This window comes from Acinonyx jubatus, chromosome C2 (assembly GCF_027475565.1).
Source record: "Acinonyx jubatus isolate Ajub_Pintada_27869175 chromosome C2, VMU_Ajub_asm_v1.0, whole genome shotgun sequence".
NCBI lineage: Eukaryota > Metazoa > Chordata > Mammalia > Carnivora > Felidae > Acinonyx > Acinonyx jubatus.
In genome coordinates, this window is record NC_069384.1 from 118,303,898 (window position 1) to 118,328,561 (window position 24,664).

The 24,664-nt window shown below is 38.4% G+C and overlaps 1 protein-coding gene across 17 annotated transcripts in view; it reads left to right on the forward strand.

Annotated features, from left to right (window-relative positions):
- The window catches only part of SLC9A9 (solute carrier family 9 member A9), a 698,450-nt gene that overhangs the window by 407,018 nt on the left and 266,768 nt on the right, over nt 1–24,664 (forward strand). For all 17 annotated transcript variants that reach the window (XR_008297954.1, XM_053221337.1, XM_053221339.1 and 14 more), the window contains 2 exons: nt 271–371; nt 20,259–20,347. Coding sequence is in view for 16 of the 17 variants with exons in the window: in XM_053221337.1 (XP_053077312.1) it covers nt 271–371; nt 20,259–20,347 (190 nt within the window). In the remaining variant the exon portion in view is untranslated. The remainder of the gene's footprint in view (nt 1–270; nt 372–20,258; nt 20,348–24,664) is intronic.

Sequence of the window (24,664 nt, forward strand, 5' to 3'; positions counted from 1 at the left end):
TTAGGTGATTTTATCTTCTTAGTAAGACACCTTTTTTTAAATTGGAACACAGGTTTGCATTTTTACTGGAGTGTTCAGCCCCCAGTGAGGCATGAAACTCATGCTGTCCTTCAAAGCAGTCCCAGTGAGACCTACAGCCTCCCAGTCAGGTCTGAAAATCAGTGCTCTTCTTCGAAACCGATCACAACGAGATTAGTTTTCCTCAGCCAAGGAGGAGATTTCGCTTTCAAAGCATTTGTTGTTTCCCTTAACGTGTCTTTGTCACTTGACCAAATTTACCAAGCTGTGTGAGTTCCCTATGCTGGAAACAGGCCTGTTTTTCCTCCTGTCTTGGAGCGCCTTCCTGTCTGCTGAGGCTGCCGGCCTGACAGGTCAGTGCTGCATTCTGCACAGCAAATTGGATGCGTGATATGTGTATGTGCTCCCATGCGTATGCCTGCCTGACCCAGCAGGAGGTGCGATGGACTCTCTCCAAGATGGGTTTGTGTCTGAATCAGCCTTTGCTCGGTACCCTGGGGGAAGGAGGAGGATAATAATTCATCCATTTTGTATGCAAAAACTTAACGGAAAGCCTCCAAAATGCTATTTCCTCTTCTCTGTCACTGGTCAGGAGGGTATGTTAAAATCTACAAATGACTGATTTATAGAGGTGATGGACAACTTTACAAATGGAAGTCTACTCACAACGTGAAGGGGTGCACAAGTGCTTTATAGAAAAGGGTGGTGGTTTTCCATTGGCTGCTAACAGCAAGTAGGCAGTAGAGGCAGCCGGCCCAGGGCATGCACATTTCCACCCACACCAGTGTTGAGAATCTTTGCATACAGAAAACAAAGAGCTAACGTGGCGGTTCTACAATTTAATATCTCTTACCATAGAAAGTTTATATATAGAATCCTCTGAGGCAGAGCAGTTAATAGAGAAAGGGGCAGTCCCTAATGTCCCAAGGGCCATGGATCCTGTGATATGGATTCGGCAATTAGATTGCCTTTCTGCAACAGCAAGGATTTGCGCTTGGATAGCTGCAACGATTGGGTGCCTTTCCGTGTAGAAGAATCACTGTGGCTCTGAGTAAAATGTCAAAGCTGTTTCTCTCCTTTGGCCTAGTTCCCTGCTTCTCCCAGGTTTCAGCCCTTGATCCCTTGCTGTTCCCTACTGTTGTCATCTTAATTGACATTCAAGTGGTGAGATTCTTCACCCCACTCCAAGTATTCACTGGTAACAAGGTATGCCTCTCTGGCTATTTGCATTTTATTAGGTGGTACTTTAAGTCTAAATAATAATAAAAGTTGACATATACTGAAGGTGTACCATGAGCCAAGTGCTAGCTAACCGCCTTTCATGCACATCCTTGCTCATTCACAGGACTCAAAGTTAGGGCCTACACCCAGGCCACTCAGCCAACAGTAAGTGATGGAGCTGAGATTTAAAACTAGGAGATTTGATTCCACAGTTAGGCTCTTGGGCATGAAGCGTTGCTATCTTGAATGAAATTCCATCTGTGGAATATCAGGCAAGCCCTCATGAGAAGGAAGATATTTGGTGTCTCAGGAGCCTGCCTGGTCCACTTGGTCATAGATTGGTTTTGGCTCTCCTGTGAAATGCATGGCACATCTTTCTTGTAATGATAACCTGTTGTTCTGGACAGCTGACCCAACTTACTGCAGAGTCACAGGGGCCAAGCTATTCCCCACAACTTTGAAGGTGTCTGTTGCTGATGCAGATAGCCACCCTGCCAGTTCTTAGGGTAGTGTATACCAAGGCTACATTACCAGAGTCCACCCTACCGGCCCTTATATCCAAATCATCACAACACAATGTTATGTTAGTGCCTTCCACTGTTGGTAGGGCGGTTGCTAAAGAGCTTATTCATTCCAGAGAAAAAGATCAATTGTGTCCCTTAAAATAATGAAGGTAAAAAATTTACATCAGCCATTCAAAATAATTCTGGTTCCCTTTTCTCCAGATTCTATGCCCTTTTCACTACTCAACATGTTGTAAAAGGTAAGCAAGGTTAACAATAAGAATACATATTTGACCTTCTAGAAAGGTAAAGAAATCTCTTAACTCACCTGCTATTTTGAAGTCTACTTTTGAACATTGTAATAAACACACACACCAATACCTAAAAATTGTTTGTTTTTATGTGTGAAAATTGTCTTTCTAGTTTCTGATCCATTTCAGCAAGATCTTGTTCTAGTAACTACTTAAAAGATTATAGTCCTTGTACAGATTGCTGGTTTACATGTCCATTTCTCTTTTGCCACCCTTTTCTACGTGATATCCTTATTGGATGCCACACAGACCACCTCATGGGATGGGTGAATGTATGTGTGGGCCATGGTAGTGAAAAGACCCAAATGTCCACAGCTGCACCCAAGAACACACTCACGTCAGAGAAGTACTCCAGATTAAGCAATGTGCCTAACAAATATTTGATAGAAACCAAACTCTAGGTGTAAGCATTTTCTACTGCCAAATACCAAGCCCAGTTAGTCTAAATTACTAATGTGTCTGTCTGTCTGTTTGTTTGTTTGTTTGTTTATTATTTAATCCTTGCCTATTTCCAGATTGAATTTGAGACAGTTCATAACATGAGCCATGCATATCATGGGACCATTTAGTTGAGAATAAATACTCAAGTGCTTTGGGATAGAGTTTTTCTGCAAAATTAGACAGCTGTTCATTGCTGTGGTTTGGCAATAAATAATAACTCTGGGCTTTCTGGCAGCCAAAGCCAAAAGGGAAAGATGATGAGTTATACAGGAATAATACAACATTATAAAAGGAAATCATACTTATTTGTAAAAATGGGCAAACTTTTTTCCAGTACTAAAATCTTAGGAGAATTTATCACATGTATCCCTGTATAAGGGACCTTTGAACACCATAGGGGACAATATTTTTAATAATAGTTTAGGGAAGATGAACATGTATTCTTTATGTAGTAATTTCTCAGATCAACTTCAAAGAAAATCTGAGAGAGTGGCATCAAATTATAATTATCTAAGGGTGGGCACCGGGTGGCTCAATCAGTTAGGTGTCTGACTTTGGCTCAGGTCATGATCTCATAGTTCATGAGTTCGAGCCCACTCCAGGCTCTGTGCTGACAGCTTGGAGCCTGAAGCCTGCTTCAGATTCTGTGTCTCCTCTCTCTACCTCTCCCCTGCTCATGCTTTGTCTCTCTCTCTCTCTCTCTCTCAAAAATAAATAAACATTAAAATAATAATAATAAAAACATAATTATCTAATGTTACTTCTGGTAATGATACAATCCTTTTAGTTCTAATCCACAAGTAAACTAAGATATTGCAAAGCTAAAATCTAGAAAACTTTCTAAAAAGTGTATAACAAATGAATATGTGACAACAAATATAAGGAACTAAGTGGAATAAGCTATTATAAACAGTTGATGAGTAACCATGGAGGTAACCAGCAATCCTGGGGCCTTGTCTGCATTCATGAACAACCCATCATGTAGGTCCTAGGGATGGTGCTTACATGCACTGGTTTCTCAGCAGAATACCCCCAACCCTGACATTTCAAAGTGGTGCTCCAGGATACCCACCAAGTGAGCAGGGTGCTAGGCTTGTCATCCCTACACTATCCCTTTTATTGGTTCCATCAATTGGGTTTTCACCTAAGATTTCATTTGAAAAAAGGATTTCTGTTACTTTAAACAAAGTATGTCTGTTTTTCTACCAAATTAATACATAAACATTATAGAAAATTTAGAAAGTATAGATTCACAGAAGGACATGATATTTGAATTACCTGTTTTCTTACTCAATAACTATTGTTAATATACATCTAATTATATGTATGTAATTATATGCATATACATACATTTAATTAAATATATACATTCATGCATAATATAATTATACTTTTTAAGTTTGAAGTAACTTGCTTTTTACACTCAAGAATTTATAGTGACTATTTTTCATGACATTCTTCTCTATTATTTAATGGATGCTTAATAGGATATCCTATCAACTTGCCATAATTATTCTCCCCTCCTTTTGATTGTTTATACTTTTCAGTATTATACATATGATTGCCATGATCATCCTTATAGACTGATGTATTCATTTCTATTACTGGGTTAAAAGGAAGGCCAAAATCTTAATGTCTTGGAAAAATTCATCCAAATTATCTTCCAGAAAATTTGTAACCCTTTATACTTCCACAAACAATGAAAGAGACCTCATTTACTTACATCTTTACCATACGAAATCTTACCCATCCTTGCTAATTTGATAATCAGCCTCCATTTCATTGTGATTTACGTTTATTATGTTTGTACAAAAGAAAGCATTTTAGTTTCATGTCATGGGCAATTTATATTTCTCCTTTGGTGAACTACCTATTTCTGCCCTTAGTCCTTTTTCCTACTGAGATGCTTATGGTTGTCACATTGAATTTTAGAAGCTTTTTATTTCTTTAAAAAATTAACCTTTTGACTGTCACATAAGCTATAAATATTCTCCAACTTGTGGTTTTATCTTTTAAATATGTTATATTTTGTGTGCTTAGTAAAGGAAAAAGATAGTATGGACATTTTTAAGTTTATGTGGTTAATTTTATCTCCTCCTTAAAAAGCCCAAGATTTTATTAATTTTTGCATGGAAAGCCCAAGTGTTTACTAATGATAATATGTACTTTCTTTTAATAATTTTATTTTTGCATTGGAATCCAACTGAAATTTGTTTTGATATGTAGTACAGGATATAGTAGGGACTTGATCATCTTCCTAGAAGGTTATCCATTCACCCTAACACCCTTCAAGTGTAACCTATGTATTTATGATATAATGTCCATGTCTGTAGGTACATAAATGTGTATGCAGGTTCTGGGCTTTCTATTGTACCACTGAGATTTTGGTCTTCACTGTTTTGATAATTTCAGGGGTGCCTGGGTGACTCAGTCAGGTAAGTGTCCAACTCTAGATCTTGGCTCAGGTTATTATCTCACAGTTCATGAGTTCAAGCCCTGAATTGGGCTCTGTGCTGATGGCCTGAAGCCTGCTTGGGATTTTGTGTCTCCTTCTCTCTGCCCCTCCCCCAGTGGTGCAAGCTCTCTCTCTCTCTCTTTCTGTCTCTCTCTCTCTCTCTCTCTCTCTCGCACATGCACACTCTCTCAAAATAAACGTAAAAACAGAAACTTAAAAAATTTACCCTTTACAGCTTCATTGTTCATTTCACTATCTAGTAGCTCCATCCCTCACCCCCTTTCCTCATTTCTGAGAGCTTCTTTGCTATACTCACATCTTTATTATTCCAGATGGACTTGAAAGTAACTGTTAAGTTTCAAGCAGAAAATAACTTTGGGATTATGATTATGGTTGCATTAAATTTTTAGATTAATTTGAGAAGTGGTGTTTTTACAATGCTGAGTCTTCCCACCCAGGAATATGTTACATCTCTCCATTTATTCAAGTCATCTTTTATGATCCTTAGTAAATTTTTATAGTTGTCGTCACACTCCAACTACAAATTTCTTAAGTACTTTTTAAACTATCTTATATTGGAGGGTATGCGGATGAATCAAAACTTCTTCCGTTATAGTTTTTAACTGACTACTGTTTGTTTATGTGCATCTAGACTTCACTAGGCTATTCAATCTATTCCCTGTAGTTCTGAAATCTAGAACTAGAGCTGATGGGTAGAATTAGGATTGATAGGCCAAAGTTACATCAGACTGTCAGATCTGTGAGGGCTGTATTAGCACCAAGAGTATGACTGAAGCCTTCTGGGCACTCACTATCTTTTCAGCAATTGAATGAATGATTTTAGCTCAACAAGAGGAAAAATTTCCAAAATCTGAATAACAGATTGCTTTATAAGGTAATGAGTGACCTGTGCCTGATAACATTCTTAAAGATTGTATATGTCCACTGGTCAGTATATTCCAGAGCAGATTTATACATCAACTAAAGAATATATCAGAAATCACACTAATCAGAAATTTCATTTGCTTTACTATTAAGTTAAAATACAGATATATAGACCTGAGGAAACAAGAGCCTAGTTGAGAGGAATATAATAGACATACATTGATTTGGGCTACCATCACCCATTCTCCTCTTCACTGGTAATAGCATCCTGTTGTTGCTTAGAAAACTACCCCTCCTTCATCAGATACTATCTTGTTGATCAGTGTCCCAGCCTCCCCTGCCAAAGAGAATAGGGACATCTGAAGCAAGGTCAATCAGACACTCTTTGCCTAGGATGTGATCCTTTAAGGGAGATAGAAGGATGTATGATTGTTGGCACCTGTTCTTTCCAACAGCAAAGCCCTGTTGAAACCCCCTATTTATTCCTGACAAAGATTCCTGGGGCTGCCTTTGTACATTTTTTCTCAGAGCTATCACTCTTCCCTCCAATAAATTCTTTTCTGATGACAGTAGCCAGAATCAGTGTTTATTGCTTGCAAACAAAGAAACCTAAATGGTACAAGGGAAGGAATTATCCATGATGTATTTCCACAAAAGAAACTGAATAACTTGGTGACAGATCAGAAGGGAAAGAGGCTCAAAGACAGCACAGCCTCTAGGCTAGGACACTTGGGACCGTCTTATGCCAGATGCACAGTCATAGGCAAACAAAAAGGATCAAGCTTTTAAAGAGAGTTTGCACAGTGTTCATTATCATTTTCGATTCAGCTTCTTATAAGATTCATTATGAACACTCCAGTGTGAGGGGAGCTTGCTCATTACCACATCTTCTGCTTTCACTTTCAGTTGTTACTAATTTGATGATGATCATTTGATTTATTTTGATTATCTTTTACTTCAAGGGCCACATTTGCAGCCGCCTCATCTCAGTCACTTGGAAATTGCACCTGCAAATGTTCAATAGTCATATAGAAGAACTTAGTTTTATAGAAACAAGTGGCTTTTAGACATGCAAATGAATGTTCTGATTTCTATTAGCCAGAAGTTTGGTTCTCTGCTGTTGGAAATATACAAGTGTAGTTTGAGAAAACTTTTATTTGGGAAGACTGGGCAAAATGTCAAATGCAAGGAAGAAGTCTTTCTAGAGAATGGGAGTATGTAGATAGAAATGGACTTTAGGGAGTTCTTTCAAGCCAGGAGAGCATAGAAAGAAGAGAATGTATATGGATGTGCCCACTCAACTTACAAAATCAGCCACTTAGGGATATGTCTCTGGTTTCTGGCTCTTTGGCTCACTTGCTGAAGGATTGGGATAAGTCATCCTATCCACTGGTATCTCAATTTTCTTTACTGCTAAGGTAAAAGGATTTTATTATTTTGTAATGGAAAGACATTGTACAGGTACAAAATGTGGCTTTTGAGTAAATACATGACCCCAAGGTGTTCTCTCTATGAGGTACCCGATACACATGCATACCTAATTTCTGATCAGGTAGAATTTTTCTTGTGCAGAGTTCTATTTTCTAAAAGTCATTAGGTTACTGAGCCATTATTTTAAATTGAATATTGAAAATAATTTGGCAGTATTATTTATAGCATAATCTCTAATGGAATTGAATCCTGTGATAGAAGCTGCTTTTCAGTTTATAAAGATAACCAAAAAGCACAGCTGGACAGGTTGTTTGAGAATTCATTTTTATAATCTGTTTCCCAGCTGAGACTTTGGGGGTCAGGTTTTTGCCAGAAGCAAACTTACAGGGACTGTCATTAAACACATGAAGAGTATGATTTCTAATGGCAACATTGACACCCTGTCTAATGATTTCTCTGCTTCCGGGCACTGCTGTAATAAAAGCAGGTTCCATTTTTAGATTCCTAAGGCATATTTTATATCCACTGAAGGCAAAGGAGGGGGAGGAAGGCCACTGGCACACCTCATTTTCTCATACAAAAAGTTAAACGGTATAGTTTGCTGTTTACTCACCTTAGAATCATCTCCATCTACAAAAAAAAAAAAAACATGTAAAAATCTGAAAGAAAAAAAAACAACTCCTGATTACTAAGTAATGCTATTGGGCTTTGCAGTCTGATTCTAGAGAGTAAGAAACTCTGAAAAACTTTTTAAATGTAGAAGGGTGAAAACAAATGATGCTCTGGCACATTTACAAAGGAATTAACCAGGATGTCTGAAGGCAGCACTCAACACACAAAAACATCAGGCACAACATAAACAGTTAATTCATCTCAAGCCCATCACCCAGTCATGTTCTCTTGTTGGTCTCAAATGACAAGGGCCTAATTACATCGTCATCATAAGGAAAAGTTGAAGCTTGGAAGCTAAGGTTCTGCTTATCTGTCAGGTCAGTTCTTGAAAGGCTTTTATAGGGTAAGTAGTCAGGAAAAGGAGAACTTGGGAAAGTCTTTCTCATTTACAATAGACAAGGAAGAAAGATTACCAAATGAAGTGACTGTTAATGGACATGTTGAGACTTTACTTGATCTAAGTAAGTTGGCTCATTACTTACCTCCATCCTCTCTCAGCTTGGCAAAAATTTTTCTGAAACTCTTAAGAAGGCTTTAGCTTAGAGGTAGACGTGTTCCATTTGGCTTGCCAGTGATGCATTGCATGAATTGGTGGAAAATATATTTCTGGATCTCAGTAAATAAAACAAATCACTGGGAGGGGACTTGGTGTGAATTGTTTCTTAAAACATATCTGGCCAGTTTTTGCTTCTAAGGACATGTCATTAGCTGACATCTCTTTGCTTAAAACTGCTCATGCTTTCATATTGACAGAACCACATGAATCCATTTAATTAGCCAACAATTCACTAACACATGAAGTGCACTAAAAACAAATGAGTGTTTTCCAAGCCAAAAAATAAAACCTGGAGGCTCAGAATATTAGGCATTCAAACTGTAGTAATAGGCACCCAAAATTCTCAAGGGGCTTAGTTAACCACACTGAACCAAGGGCAAACACGCAATGTTGCCATCTCAATAAACACAGGTGTAAAGTGCATCTCCTCGCATAATAACTCATTAACTCACAGCTGCACTTTCTTGAACTGAATAGCTCATCATTTCAATATTCAAACAACCTTACACATGTAACTTGAGTAGTGGACAAATTTACCCCTGCTTTCTTCACTGTAAATGTTTTCAGTCAATGTTTAATGTCTCCTCATGACCCCAGTAGGCATAGGGGAAAAAAAAGAAAGTTCTTTTACAAAACCCATTTTCTTCATAGGCATGTAGAAAATTGTCACAAAATAGATGGTACAAATATGTAACATGTAGGTGAGGGAGAAAGAAGAGTCAAGGATAACTCCAAGTCCCTATATCAACTGGATCAATGGTTTATTTCACCAAAATGGGGAATATACATGCAACAGAAAGAGACAAACAAAAATTACTTCATTCAAAAGTCTCCTAGATGCTACAGAAATGTGGAAACTACATAGAAGGGTATAGTGGGCAATTGGACATGGAAATCTTGAGTGACATTGTTCATTAGAGATTTAAGTGACTTTGGTGCAAATGTGCTAGCTGATTCCAAGGAAATGAAAACTGAAAAGAGGGTAAGCTTGATGAACACCAATGCTTGAGATGGAATGCCAGAGATATAAGTGAAAAAGTGTTTTTCTTCTTCTCCAGACCTCAGTTTAATTTGCATAAATACCCTCTGCTACATTTTGAAGGATATTTTTGTTTTAAATGGAAATTTATAAAACCTTGCAACATAGACAGGAAGTAACTCTTAAATGCATGCCTATACTGCATTGGAAAAAAACAGAAATAAGAACATAGATTCATGCTGTTTTCTGTATTGATGTCCTTGTATTCCACAGACTCATGATTAATCTGCCAACTGTGGTGTTGCCAAATATGGTGAACTAGACAGTAATCGTACTCTTTGGAAACTTGGAATCTTTCATATTCCCTGAAGGAGTTTTCCATTTCGTTATATCTTTGACTTCTCAGTTCCAGGTTCACGTTCAGCAGTGGTGGTAGGAAACCTGTCAGAAATGTCTCTTTTTACTAGATCAAAAACAAATAAAAGTATGGCATGGAAAAATAACCCATCAACTTTAAAACCCCTCAGAGTACCATCTGAGAGCAAGACACATTTTTTTCTCTCTCTCACTCTCTTTCTGTGTTCTGATAATATAATCAATATTTCCTGTCCAAAAATGCAATATTCTTCACTCTTAGAAACCCCTCAAGTCTGCATTTAATGTCAAAGAAAATCGTGCTCCTTGTGACAGACGTTTGTTTTTCCGCTTTTGTATCTGAGGGCTTCATCAACTTTTAATGAAAAAAGAACTACTGAATAATGTTATCAGTAACAGAGACTATAGGTGAAGATACTCTTGAATAAGAAAATTTAAATAGTAGAAGAAAATGGACCTGCCACTAATAAGTCTAGAAAAACATCTATTTGTATGTGAGAATCAAAAACTAATTTCTCTTGATTCTCTTTTCAAAGCAGATAAATGTTTTTTGAAACAGAGATTCTTTCTTCTGACCAACCTACATTTCTGTGCCTGATGTCTGTAGACACTGTTATGGGACTTCGGGGGTGATACAAAGAGGGAGTGTAGACCGAGTCCTTGAGATCTAGGGAGACACCCAGTAATCTAGTTGACAGTCACAGTGAAGCTCTGGAGCCCCATGTAGTTCTTCAATCCGTATACACAGACCTTGAAGCAAATGTAAAAGCTGAACCACTCAGATCACAGATATTTAAGACCAGAAAGTGCTTAGAGGTCATCTAGAGCAGTGTTTGTCAGCGTTTCTTGACACTTATTGGCAAAAAAATAAAATAAAATAGCTTTATCATGCACCTGTCTGCACACAAGCATAATTGTTTGCCCACAAAGGTACTTACATACTTGAGAATACACAAAAATTCTAATTAAAAACTATGAAGTTTTTATATTTTCTTCCATATTTCAATGTGTTTTCTTATATACTCCAATTTGGTGAATACCATCTTTTTGAATTCATTGAGAAGACAATGGACCAGGCAATGAATTTAAATTGCACAAGTCAGCCATCTAGTTAAGTGGATGAACTGTGACCACATCCCAGGTCTCTTGATGTCCAACCCAGTACATTTTTCCTTATATGATTTACAACCACACACTGAATCTTGCTCAGGTAAGCATATATTTTATGTGTACATGTATACATATACATATACAATATTTAGTAGGACTAATGCTCTCTGAAAGGGTCCAAGAGTGGGAATCAAGGGGAACAGTGTACACGTCACTTCATTAACCAGAAAGTGTTAATTGTCCTATGAAAACTGATCTCAATGGAAAGAATTTACTTGCCAGCAGAATCATTATTTTTCCCAGAGAATTACAGACCTCCTCATGCTGTTCCCTAAATTTCTTTGCTTGCCAATTAATTTGAATTTAACTGTGTACCTCTTTGTGGTTTCTCAAACAGCTCTTTTAGCTAGTGTCATAAAGTATTGGTTCTAGTTCTTGTTTAAAATTGCATAAATGAGCCCCTGCAGCCAGCCCTTTAGGGATCTTGTACACCACTGTAGTCTCACCGTGCAGACAGTGAAAGGCAATCTTGTGTATACACATGAGTCAGAAAGTATTATTATTTTCTCTAGGCCACTTCTTGATTTCTTTCAGCATTCCTTTTTATTTTAGATCCCAGATATTTTTTGAGCATGTTCCACCCCCTGTGGACCCAGATATATGTACTTGATTCCATTCGTCATTGCAACAGGACCCCGTAAATAGAACTTGAATCCAAGATCTTAGGCATGCAACATAGCAGTTGCATTTAGTGACTGCTTGTTTTTGCAGCAGAGATGGAAATAGAATGACCAGTTTTTACTTTTGTTGCAAAGGAAAATGAAATAATACTTGCCTGCACAGGATGGGCATACTGGAGGCTTCACATTTTTATGGATGCCAGGACTAATGAAACATGTAAATTAAATGCTTTTATGCTTATAGTAATTAGTTTGACCATTTTAAGAATACAGTGTAATAACGGTTTCTTTTATTGTATTTTTTATTTAGAAAAATATAATTAATAAACTCAATTTGTATTTATTTCCTAACCTATGATGGAGTAAAACCTAAGTGTGCAGGTAAGCTGCATGCTTCTCATACATGCTCCACAGTCTCCTACCTCGCCCTCTTCACTCACTTGATTTCTTTACTTCTGACCCTGCATCATCAAACTCTTTCTGTCTTTCAAAGCCCTAATGCCTCTGCATCTTTTAGGAAAATTTTCCCCATGTCTCTTCCACCTACCACAGCCCAAAAGAAATCATACCGTCTCAGGATTTCTGTTTTCCTGTCTCCTACTACATTATACCTGCTATTAGATGTCTTTGTGTACATGCTGTCTCTGTTAGGAGATAAAAAGCTGCTTGGGATGTCAGACCAGGTTTATTCATCCTTGTGTCCCCCATAGCCATAACCTGTGCTTTGCTCATTGAATGACCTCAGTAGACTAATAGAATTTGAGTAGATGATAGCAGACACCCAAGGTAACTTGCAAAAATCTGGTACCTTCACTGTAGTATTACTGAGAATTGTCTAAGTTTGGATTACTAGGAATAAGGAGTACATTTTCACTTGTTTTTCCTTGATGCAGGAGTTACTGTGGAAGAGATGGTAATAAATAATGATTAAGGGCATAGAATATGCAAGACATGTACTAGAGGCTTTGTACTTCTTTCCCCAGCAGTTTATTAAACCAGAAGTATTGTTGTGTCTATCCATGGAATGAGCTTCTCTAAGTTATTCCTTCTTTTCATGTCTTCTTCCTTTCATCTACTTCTAGTAATTGTAGTAAAACCTTACATGTACTTACTTATTAATGTTTAATTTATGAAGCATGTTAATATCCATCATATGGCTTTATACTCAGAACAGACATGTAAGACAGATGGGTGCTATCCAAATAAGAAAAATTGTCTCTTAGATGAGTGAAGCCATTGGCCAACATTACTCTTTTTCTATCTGCAGCCATGAACAGAGAGTGAGTGGTACCTGGGCAGGATAAAGCCCTGATGGACCCCAAGCCCTGAGGGGCATGAACCATACAGTTACTTTAAAAATCCTTTTTTTTAAGTTTATTTATTTATTTTGAGAGAGAGAGCACAAGTAGGGGAGAGGCAGAGAGAGAGAGGGAGAGAGAGAATCCCAAGCAGGCTCTGCACCATCAGCATAGAGACTGATGCTGGGCTCAAACTCACAAAACTTTGAGATCATGACCTGAGCCAAAATCGAGAGTCAGACACTTAACTGACTGAGCCACCCAGGCACCCATAGAACTCTTAATTTTACTGACCAAATCTAGTTTTTGTATGTTCTCTTTGACTATTTCTTTTTTCCTTTTTTTTTCTTTTTTTTTTTTTTTAGGTTTTTAATTCTACTTTCTTTGGGTCCATTGTTATGTCTCTTATCTAGCTTCTTATCTTTTCTCTTTTTCTTTTCTTTTCTTTTCTTTTCTTTTCCTTTCTTTCCTTTCCTTTCCTTTCCTTTCCTTTTCTTTTTCCTAATGGAAAGCATGTAAGACTGTAAACTTTCCTCTGAGTAATCTGATTTTATCTCATTGGTGTTGATAAAGAATTTACTCTACACTTATTGCTGTTTATTTTACATGAGCTAAAATTTCAAATTTGATTTCATCTTCAATTTCATCTAGGAGAATATAGTTAAAAAGTCCTAATGGATACATTTTTTAAGGTATGGTTTTGTTAACTTCCAATTTTATAACATTGTGATCAAAGAATTTGATTTGTTTGCTTTTTCTTTGAGGGGGAAAGATTTATTGAACTATTGATAGTAAAATATACTATCAATTTTATTCCATGCAAGTAATTTCTTTTCACATTCTAGTATTGCTGGGATTAAAAATAAATAATCCCAAAATGAAAAAATTTTAAACTCCTCAAATGTCCATGAAACTGAAATTACTTCATAGAATCATGTCAATTCTAGAAAGTTACATGAATAAAAATGGAGACTAAAATACAGATATAGAATTTTAAAACTTTTTTTATAGTTAGCAAAAGACATTTTGGACGGTACAAGGTCAAAACCAAGCCACAACAAAAGTGAATTAATTGATACTTAGTGCCAAAGGGTTGGTCAGAGATTTGCTTCTCAAAATGCAATGCTAGGACCAGTAGCACAGATAGCCCTGGTAGTATAAAATGAAGAATCATGGGCTCCACTCCCAGCCTATTGAAGCAGCATTTGCATTTTTTAAATGTTTATTTATTAATTTTGAGAAAGAGTGTGCACACAAGTGAGGGAGTAGCAGAGAGGGTGGGGGGGGGGGGGCGGAGAGAATCCCAAGCAGGCTTCACACTGTCAGCTCAGAGCCTGATGTGCAGCTGGATCTCAGACACAGTGAGATCCTGACCTGAGCTGAAATCTAGAATCAGACACTTAAGGACTGAGCCACACAGGCACACCCATAATCTGCATTTCAACAAGATTTCCAGGTGATTCAAATGTAGATTAACATTCCAGAGGCATCAGGTAAAGTTCTGAAATCTCTCTTGCCAAATTCAGATGCTTCAGGCCACAGATGCTCAGGCCACCTGAGCTTTCAGGTGGGATCAAGAAGCTCCTTTTTTCTTTTTCCTTTTCTTTTCTTTTCTTTTCTTTTCTTTTCTTTTCTTTTCTTTTCTTTCTTTTTTTCTTTTTTTTCTTTCTTTTTTTTTTTTTTTTGAGAGAGCAAGAGACAGGGTGAGTAGGGGAAAGGAGCTTAGGGAGAGAGAGACAGAGAAAGAGAGGGAATCTTAAGTAGGCTCCACATTGCCAGCAGAGTCCGACTTGGAGCTCCATCCATGACCCTGGGATCATGATCTGAGCTGAAATTAGGAGTCAGAAACTCAACCAAGGGAGCCACACAGGCTCCCCCAAGAAGCTTCTGATATACGGAAAGGATAGTAGGGTCGCTGTAAATTAAGCACAGGCTGGGAATGAGAGGGACAAGCAAAACAGAGGGGTAAGAAACAGCAGTAAGAGAAAAGAAAGGAAGTGGGTTCCTCTGAGGTGAGCTGTGTCTGTCACTTAGACACAGACATTGGAATTCACCATTTTCAGTGTCCTTTGACCTGAAAGTTTGTGGTCTAAAGATTTAGAAACACTTTTTTTTTTCTATACCCAGGAGACTTCCTGAGTTTATCTTTAAACCTCATAGCTCTTGAAAAAATTTTTATGCTTAGAAGGTATGATAATGATATGTTTTAAAATTTTACTTTAGAAGAATTGCCTGTGTAAACTTAAAAGGATATTTGAAAATCTATAAATTTATCTTGTCTTTACCTTTTGAGAAAGTTGGGCTGCCTCTACTAAAAATGTCTGATTCATTTGGAATCAGTATTAGTTCCTTGTCCTAAACTTTAAAAAAGGGTCAGGGGGGCACCTGGGTGGCTCAATAGGTTCAGTGTCTGACTTTTGGTTTTGGCTAAGGTCATGATCTCATGGTTCATGGCATGGAGCCCCATATCAGGATCTGTGCTGGCAGTGCAGAGCCTGCTTGGGATTCTCTCTGTCTCCTTTTCTCTGCTCCTCTCCCACTTGTGCACCCCTCCCCACACTCTCTCAAAACAAATAAAAATTCAAAAACAAAAAAAGACTAAATTGAGGTGTTAATCCTAGTGAATTAATAAAGTAATATATAGGAAAATGACAGACCCACACAATTGGAGGATATCCAAACTTTAGGAAAAGAAATTTTTTCCACAGCAGCTCTGGCAGATAATCATTCAACCCAAACATTTCAGATCATAGGAAACTTCTCACACTTCAAGGCAGTCACTTCTTTGTAGGATAGTGCTTATATTTTGGAAAGATCATGTGACTGGAAATCAGAAGACACAAGTCCAAGTATAGCCCATGCCTCTCTAGTAGTTCTAGGCCTAACTTACTCCCTTCCCCCAAGCCTCTTGTTCTAATCTACTGGCTCAAACTCCCATCACTTTTTAAAAATGTCAATTCCTTCCATAAGTAGGAATGGAACTTGGCATGGCATCACAGCTGCCATTGACATCCCCTGTTGTCCCAGACATAACAGGAGGATACAGGTTGGATCTTATTTCCAGATGACATGGCTTCAGTAGTTTCAGAGAACCATCAAAGTTTACAATGAGAAGGGACCCACAAGTGAGGACTTGTCAGGATTCATCAGGAAAAGAGAAACCAACTAGCTATGCCCAGAGTTTAATGCAGGAGATTGAGTATACAGATGATAGAGACCTGAAAAAACAGAACAGGGGCACTGAGGCAACACAGGTAGTAATTACAGGAAGCAAGTGTAAACCCTGGGCCAGGAGAAGCAAAGGGAAGAGAATCCCTTAGAATTTCCTAAGAGGTAACTGCTGAAGCTGGGAACCAGACTTCTGAGTGGGGCCTATGAGGCTGGAACCAATTTCAAAAAGCTATGGAGAAGAACCATGGCTGAGATGCAACTGACAGGAGAAGCAAGCAAACAGGAAGGGAGCAAGGCCTTTCCCCTTCTCACATCCTAGCCTCCCTCTGGGACTCATATTAGCAGAGCTCAACAGGCTGTGGCAAAGGAAGATGTGGTCTGCATGGTCCCAGGCCCATATCACAGGGCAAGCACAAGAGGCTGGGTTTGGAGCTGAGACACTAGTTTACTGACCCGCACAAAGAGCACTTGGTGCCCCTCCCTCTCCTCGTACAGCTGAGAATCTGAGTTGCAGAACATGTAAGAGAGTTGTCTAGGGCCCCACACAACAGTAGTACAACTAGTACTAACAGGCAGAGGTATGCAAAAATATAATGACAATTAAAATATACTTCTGTAAGGTAGAAAACTCTTAACTCTGAATTTGCTTACATGGCAGAGAATTTATAGATAATAGGTTTATTTAGATGAGACATTTTCAAAATATGTTTTGGCTTGTAAAAGTCATACTAATTACAGTAATTTGTGTGAGTTAATTAATTACTAAGGTATAGAATTATGATTATGTAGCTAATACTAAGGGTTAGATCAACTTAGTTGTTTTAATTACAACACCAAGCATCTGGTCAGATAGGTACACTTTTCATTGTTTGTGTGACGTATCTATACACAGAGCTAAAAACAAAACAAAACAAAACAAAAAAAAGGATTAGCAGAAACACTGCCTGTTAGTAGTCTAATGGAGGCAAAGAAAGGAAAACCAATGAAGCTACTAGGGAAAACAAGATATCCAGCCACCTCAGATATGTAATCCTCATATCTCTATTTCCCTGGGACATCAGAAATGATATTTTTTCAGATGGTTTAAGATTACCTTAAAACATTCACAGATAGTCTAATATAGGCAGAAAAGCACAGGGAGTTTGTGAAATTGTGAATCTCAGCTCTGCCACTTTCAAGGTGACCTTGAGTAAATTACTTTTGTTTCTTACTTGTTACATGGGAATAGGGATATTCATTAACTTATTCAACCACTCGCTGAATGCCTACCATGTGCCTGGCTTTGCTCAAAGGGTTAGGGACCAATGAATCCCTGTGTACTCCATGAGCTTTCCTTTGCAATGCTGGAAAGCAGAAAATAAACACATGAATATAGAAAATGTTAGGTGGCAGTGAATAATATACAAAAATAAAGCAAGATAGGCAAGTAGAGAATGATGAGAAGGACCATTTTTATAGAATGCATAGAGAAGGCCTGTCTGATAATGTAACATCTTAAAGGAGGGAGGGAACCATGTGGATATATGAAGAACAGCTTTCCAAACAGTGGGAACCAGAAGCTCAAGATACTGCAGTAGAACGTGCTTAGCAAGGATATAGTGTACAGCAAGGGGTGAGGATAGTGGGAGATGAGCTCAGAGATCTGTAGGAAGGGGAGAAGGAGGCAGGACTAGATCCTACAGGGCCTTTTCATCATGGAGATCCATTACAAAGTTTAGAACAGAGGACTGACATGATCTGAATTGTCCAAAGAATCACTCTGGCTGTATGGAAGCTAGACTGTGAGAGTCCAACAGTGGACACAGGGGGACCAATCAGGAATCTGTAATCTAGGGGGGAAAAAAGTGATGGTGGCCTGGAAAAGAGTGTTAGGGGAGGAAGCGTTGAGAAGTGGCTGGATTCAGGTAAGTTTCAAAGGACCAGCCAACAAAATCACTGACTTACAGAGAGAGGAAAAGTAAAGGGTGATCCCAGAGTTTTGGCCTGAACAGCAAGAAGGATGGAGATGCTGTTACTGGAAAGGGGAAGACAGTAGGAAGAGCTGGTTAATAGTGCTAAGCCTGTTGTGAGGTAATAAATCAATGCAATAAATAAGATGATTTTTACAAAATGGTGCATTCTTGGTTCACTGTAGGCATTCAGCAGATCTTAAATCCCCTCCCTATCCTTTATAACACTTCTTTGTTACCACTTGTTCTCAGAATACATTTAGGTACTACCCACACGTACTCCCACCCTTTTTATTCACCACTTCTCCACAAATCAATATATATAATCAAAACATTTCCACATCAGTGGGAGGGTCAGCTAAACCTCACCCAGAAAAATCTCCAACAGACTACAGAATCAGCAGAGAGAGATAAATTATGTTTTTAAATAAAGAAAGAAAAATATTTGATAACAAAATAACATGCATGGCAATCTTCCTAGTGCCTCGAGTACCTAAAGTGCTTCAGTACCCTAAAAGTTTCTCTGGTATTGGTTGTTTTTTAATAGAATATTTGTGAAGAGTGACATATAATATTTTGTAAGCATCCTTTTCTTAGTATTTCTGAGAAGAGGCTAAGAAACTGAAAAGTTACCCAAAAATCTATAGAGTCCTTACTGCATATATATTTCTTGGCAAAACTTCCTAGTCATTTTTATCCTTTTGCCTAAAATTTTGAAGCATATTAAAAGAAAATAAGTAATACAAATGTTTGTGCACTTGTACTAGGTAAATGTGCCATAGCAATATTTTATCCAAAGCCAATCCAAGAAATAACCGACGTATAAATAGAAGCATCCAGTCTAAACATTTTAAAAAATGCTTGGTTCTTTAAAATTCTTTATTGCAGATTCATTTGCGATGTCAGTATTCAGTTCACATATCTCTATACTCTTAAGAATCATCAGCATTTAATTTATGAGTGTTTTTAGTTGGAAAGATTCTGCTGCTTGAAATTCAATTCAATCCCCTTGGTCTGACTTGAGGAATACTTACATCTTGTGTTTTTCCCAAAGCCCTCCTCTATGCTCAATTTCCCATAATTAATAGAATATTTAATCCAAAGTAGAATGCCACCCCCACCACTTCCATACCCCAGCTCAGGAGGGATAACAGAGAATAACAGCCCAGAGACAAATGACACATCTGTCTCAGGGTTGCTACTCCTCTGTCCCCAGGAAACATCTAATGTATGTATGGTTTCATGTATCATTTAAAGCTAGGTATACTGGGGGCGACTGGGTCATTCAGTCAGTTGAACAGCTGACTTTGGCTCAGGTCATGATCTCATGGTTCATGAGTTCGAACCCTGCCTTGGGCTCTGTGCTGACAGCTCAGAGCCTGGGGCCTGCTTTAGATCCTGTGTCTCCCTCTTTCTCTGCCCCTACCCTGCTTGTGCTCAGTCAGTCTCTCTCTCTCTCTCTCAAAAATAAATTTTAAAAACTTAAAAAAAAAAAAAGCTGGGTATACTTATGGCTTAAGAAATAAATTCTGCAGCTAACCTAGAAGCAGCTGAGAGCCCACTGTGGGTTGGAAACACACAAGAACAGACCAGCTTACCTGCAAGGAGTGTGCGCCTTGGATGTGCTCATGTGATTCTTCAGCAGCATTAACAGAACTCCCAGCTCTGTCAAGGAGGCATAGGGGCAAACAAGGGCCTTTCTCTTGTGCTTGGCAAGTAGAGGCATCAGCATGAGCAACAAAACCCTTGTGGATTTCTTAGGTCTGTGATTCATGGTTTTTAATACTGTGTATGATAAGAACCTCTTCAGGTTCATCAGGGTACACAGTGAAAAGCCAATGTTTGAGCGAATATGCCAGCATTTAGTATAAAATGCAAAAAAAGCAGTTGGCACTGGCTAGGAGAAGCCCAGAGTTGATTATATAGTCTTTTGTTCGTGTTTCTCCAAGCATAACTTTTTTAACTCTTGACAAGAGAAGAAGGTACTTCTTAATACTTTTCTTTAGGTTAATCCTGTAAGACCCACGTTTAAAATAAGTAGCAAGGTATACCCCAATATAGGGGTAGAGACTATTACGTCATGGTAATTGTTAGAAGTAGCTCTACTGACACCTAGTTCATCTTCGTCTAGCTGAGGTGGCCCTACCCTTTGGCTTAGATGGCAGAGAAAATTGGTTTTGACCAGTATGTTTTTGAATTTCAGGAATAGTCGCTGTTCTTTTCTGTGGAGTCACCCAGGCACATTATACCTACAACAATCTGTCATTGGATTCCAAAACGAGGACTAAACAGGTAAAAGAAAAAATTCACTACAGGCTTTGTCTCTTTTCACAGTGTAATGGTTATGTAGCAAGTCTGCCAATGCACTTGGAAAGAATTTCATTAGTGAAGGAAGAAAGTACGCTTAAGGCTTCATTATAGGTTGGATATTTATAGATTTTTTTTTCCTCCAGGATAACCATTAACAATTCTCTTGGTAAGCAAAAATATAGTTATAATAGTCTCTCCCTCCTGAGAAATGTGGAACATAGACTGTCAGTCTTGAAGATGAAAGGCCCACAGTCGGTAATAATTCACAGTCACTTACATCTAAAAGCATTATAAAGCATGTGAGATTGGGTAGTTATACAGAGAGAAGGAAATGAAGAAGAATAAGGAAGTGATGTTTGGTCTTTAATTGGGTGCTTTCGCTACTCCGTAAACTCAGCTGCCAGTTGTCACACTAGCGGAATGTAGCTTCCATATGCCAAAAACACATGTGTTTGGATATAGATTCCTTACACAAATATGTGCTGCACAGCCCCTCTGTGCCAAGCACTATGCTAGGTACTAGGAATAAAAGGACATGGGATATGACCTTGTCTTTAAGATGTTCATTATCAAGTCTGTTGATGAGGGTAAGGACGTGTAATGAACAACTAATTATCCACAGTGTGATATGGACTGTGATAGAAATATCTGTATAGTGTGTTTAGGGAGCATTCAATAGGGCATCGTCTTGTAGCTAGAATTGGGAAGGTGAAGAGAAAGTTTCCAGAGATGATATCTGATCTTAAGCTTGAAATACAAATAGAAGTTAATTAGGTAATCATGTGGAACCTAGTAGGGGGTGGGAAGGCAGTATGAAGGGCATTTGAAACCAAAGTTGAGGGTGGACAAAATCTCTGAAGCAGTTGATCAAAGCACTGTCACTAGTTCTGTGTGGCTAGGGAATGGGGTAAGGCTACAGAGAGGGTTGAAACCGTAGATAAAGCCAGAGACCAGTTTATGAAAGGACTTTCATACCTTGTGAAAGAGTGTTTTGACTTTATCCTAGAGGTAATGGGGAGTGGCTTAAACAACAGAAAAGTATTGTCTGAGAAATGTAGAAGTCTAAGATCAAGGTGCCAGCAGGATTATTTCCTTCTAAGGGCCATAAAGGAGAATCTGTTCTATTCCTCTCTCTTAGCTTCTGGTGGTTTTCTGGCAATCTTTGTTATTCTTCAACTTGTAGACACATCATCTTGATCCCTACCTTCATGTTCATGTGACATATTTCCTAAGAGTGTGTCTGTCCCCAAATTTCCCCTTTTTATAAGGACACCAGTCACATTAGATTAGAGGCCCACTTTATTCTGGTATAACCTCATTTTAACTCAACTAATTATATTTTAAATGACCCTATTTCCAAATCAGGTCATTTTCTGAGATATTGGGGGTTAGGACTTCAACATATGAATTTGACAAAGGGTAGGGAGTTGGTGTTGGGGGGGGGGTGGGATTCAGCCCATAACAAGAAGTCACTAATGTATCTTAAGCAAAGTAATTTTAGGATAAGTGGTGTTCCATTTTAGAAACATCACTCTGGCAAAGAAGAGGAGCATGGATCAAATGGCATTTGTATTAGTTACCTTTTGCTGTGTAACAAACAACCATACAACCTAACTTCAGTGGCATTCAAAAAGAAACATTTATTTTGCACACATCTGCAGGATTTAAGTCTAAGGTAGGCTTGGCTGGGGCATGTGCCAGTGCCACCTGTCTGTCATTCTTCTCCTAGCAGAAGAACAAGCCCCAATTTGCAAGTTCATTTCAAGCCTCTGCTTGCATCACATTTCCACATCCTACTGGCCAAAGAAAATCACATGCCTGAGCCCAAGGTCAAGAGACTGAGCAGGTCACCAGCCCACAGTGGGAAAGCACTACAAGGTTATATGGTAAGGAGTATGGATATAAAGAATAATGAAGAATTGGACCAAAATATAATCTACCCCAAAATGCAAATGGAGGCAGAGAATCTTCTATAATAAGCTCATCAGTGCTGAAGATACCTGATGTGATATTGGGGCAGTGGGAGTGGGGGAAGCCAAAGTGATATCTTAGCAAAACCTAAATAGGAGTTTTTGAAGACTTACCTTAAAGCTCTCTAAAATAGTTAATTGTTTTCTTCTCTTTCTCTTTTCATGTCCCAAGCTCAGCTGGACCTGACCCTATCTCCTGCCTCCCCAGGGACTCTGCAAGGTCACCCTTCCCCCTCTTACAATCAGAGGAATCATAAAGATACAATTAGAGACATTTTAAGGACCCACAGTTTTTAAAAATGAAAAAAAAATGATACCAATACTTAGAAACTTCCAGTATAGGAATCCTTTTAATTATAGAGACTACTGCATTCCCTAGGGTTTAAAGGGAAATGCCTTGGGCTGGTTTTTCCTGACCTTGTCTGGTTCTCTGAGCATTTGTATTCTAGGGAACTGAACTCTGGTTAGGGACTCGCACTTTTAAGTCATGCTATCTAGACTGCTCAGCAGAACTTCAAAGTTAACTCATCCCATGGCGAGACAGCAACCCAGCACCTAGGGGAGACAAAGCCAAAATCAGTGCCCCACAGACTTCTGTTCTCCTCTGAATGACTTGACAAGCACTCCCTGATGGACTGCCAACATCCTTTCTTACAGTACTCTTCTCTAAGAAAGGGGATTTTTACAAGTTCATTCTTTAACATCCAGGTAATTGCATCCCTCCATCTTTGTTTCCCCCTTTACCTCCTTGCCTGGGTGCCTGATTCAAAGTAGAAACTTAATGAATGCCTTCCTTTCCCTTCTCATACCTTTCTTCATTGCTTTTCTCTCAGGATTTGTCATTTTCTATTTATTTTTCTTTCATAATATATGCATATCTAGCATATGTACATATTTTGAACACACATGCATGCACACGCGCACATATTCTCCACCCTAGTGTACAGTCTGAGGTCACCACTTTGAAAGAAATGAGATCCAGCCCTTTAATTAACTTCACAGATAAGAAGTTCTTGGCCACATCTGTAGCAGTGTAGCAAGCGAAGTTCAAACTCCATGTGGGAAACCAATTACAAATTGTAAAGAAAGGCTGAGGCAGGTATTATAGAGGTTACCAGTATTTCCTTTCTGCAACAGGGAAAAATTTGTAAAATATTATATGATAATACATGGTTACAGAGAATAATATCTCTTTTACCTCCCCACACTATTCTCACTGTCAGTGGGAAAAATATAAGTTGCACAGGCTCTGTGCCTCTGTCCCCAGGACTGTTTAATGGAAACAAGGGAAGTTAAATAGTAAAGTCTAGGGACAATCTGTGAAAATCAACTTTTTATTATAAAATGCAAAGGTGATATGATTTATAAAGGAATTGTATTCATGGACTGTGGCTGTATCAGCTAATCAAATAGCTATATCTGGATACAAAGACTTTTAAGAATTATATATCCTTTATAGCTTCAAAAATTACAGTGCCTTTTTAAAATTGCATTTTCACTTTATTTTTTTTCATTTTCTTTCTTATTTTTCAATATATGGAATTTATTGTCAAATTGGTTTCCATACAACAACCAGTGCTCATCCCAAAAGGTGTCCTCCTCAATACCCATCACCCACCCTCCCCTCCCTCCCACCCCCCATCAACCCTCAGTTTGTTCTCAGTTTTTAAGCATTTTCACTTTAAAATATGTTTTGCAAATTAATTTTCACTCCAACCTATGAAAACCACATGTAACATCTCTATGTGTTAGGCACAAAGCAGCATATTAGAGACATCGTTGCTGTTACCCACCATAAAGATTTATATTTCCATAGCAAAACACTTCCTTTAGGGTATGCACACCTAGCCCTAGAAATAGACAAATACTATAAGCCTGGACTCTTGCCCTAGAAACTGAAAACTGCTAGAGATGCTCAAGATGGACATGAGCACATAGAAGTCTGTGAGCCTCGAGGTCTCACCCTGAACCATCCAGAAGACTGCGTACAGACCCTATGACACTACCCATACAAATCCCAGCCTGCCTCCCAGCCCTTTCCTCTTTCATGTCCTCACTTGCTAAGCAGACCTGGGAGCTGGTGATCTGGGCCAAACTCCAGGGTGTTTCCAAAGCTCTCTTTACTTTGCCTGAGGCTAACTTGCAAAACCACATACTTCCATACCACTCCCTTTTAACTAGAATTTCTCCTTCCCTTCTTGCAGTTCCCACATAAAAATTATTTTCAACAGATACACAAGAGATATAGTATTAATTGGAATAATTAACATGCATTATGCATTAACATGTATGACATACTTTCCTCATTTACTACTTACCTTTTTACCTA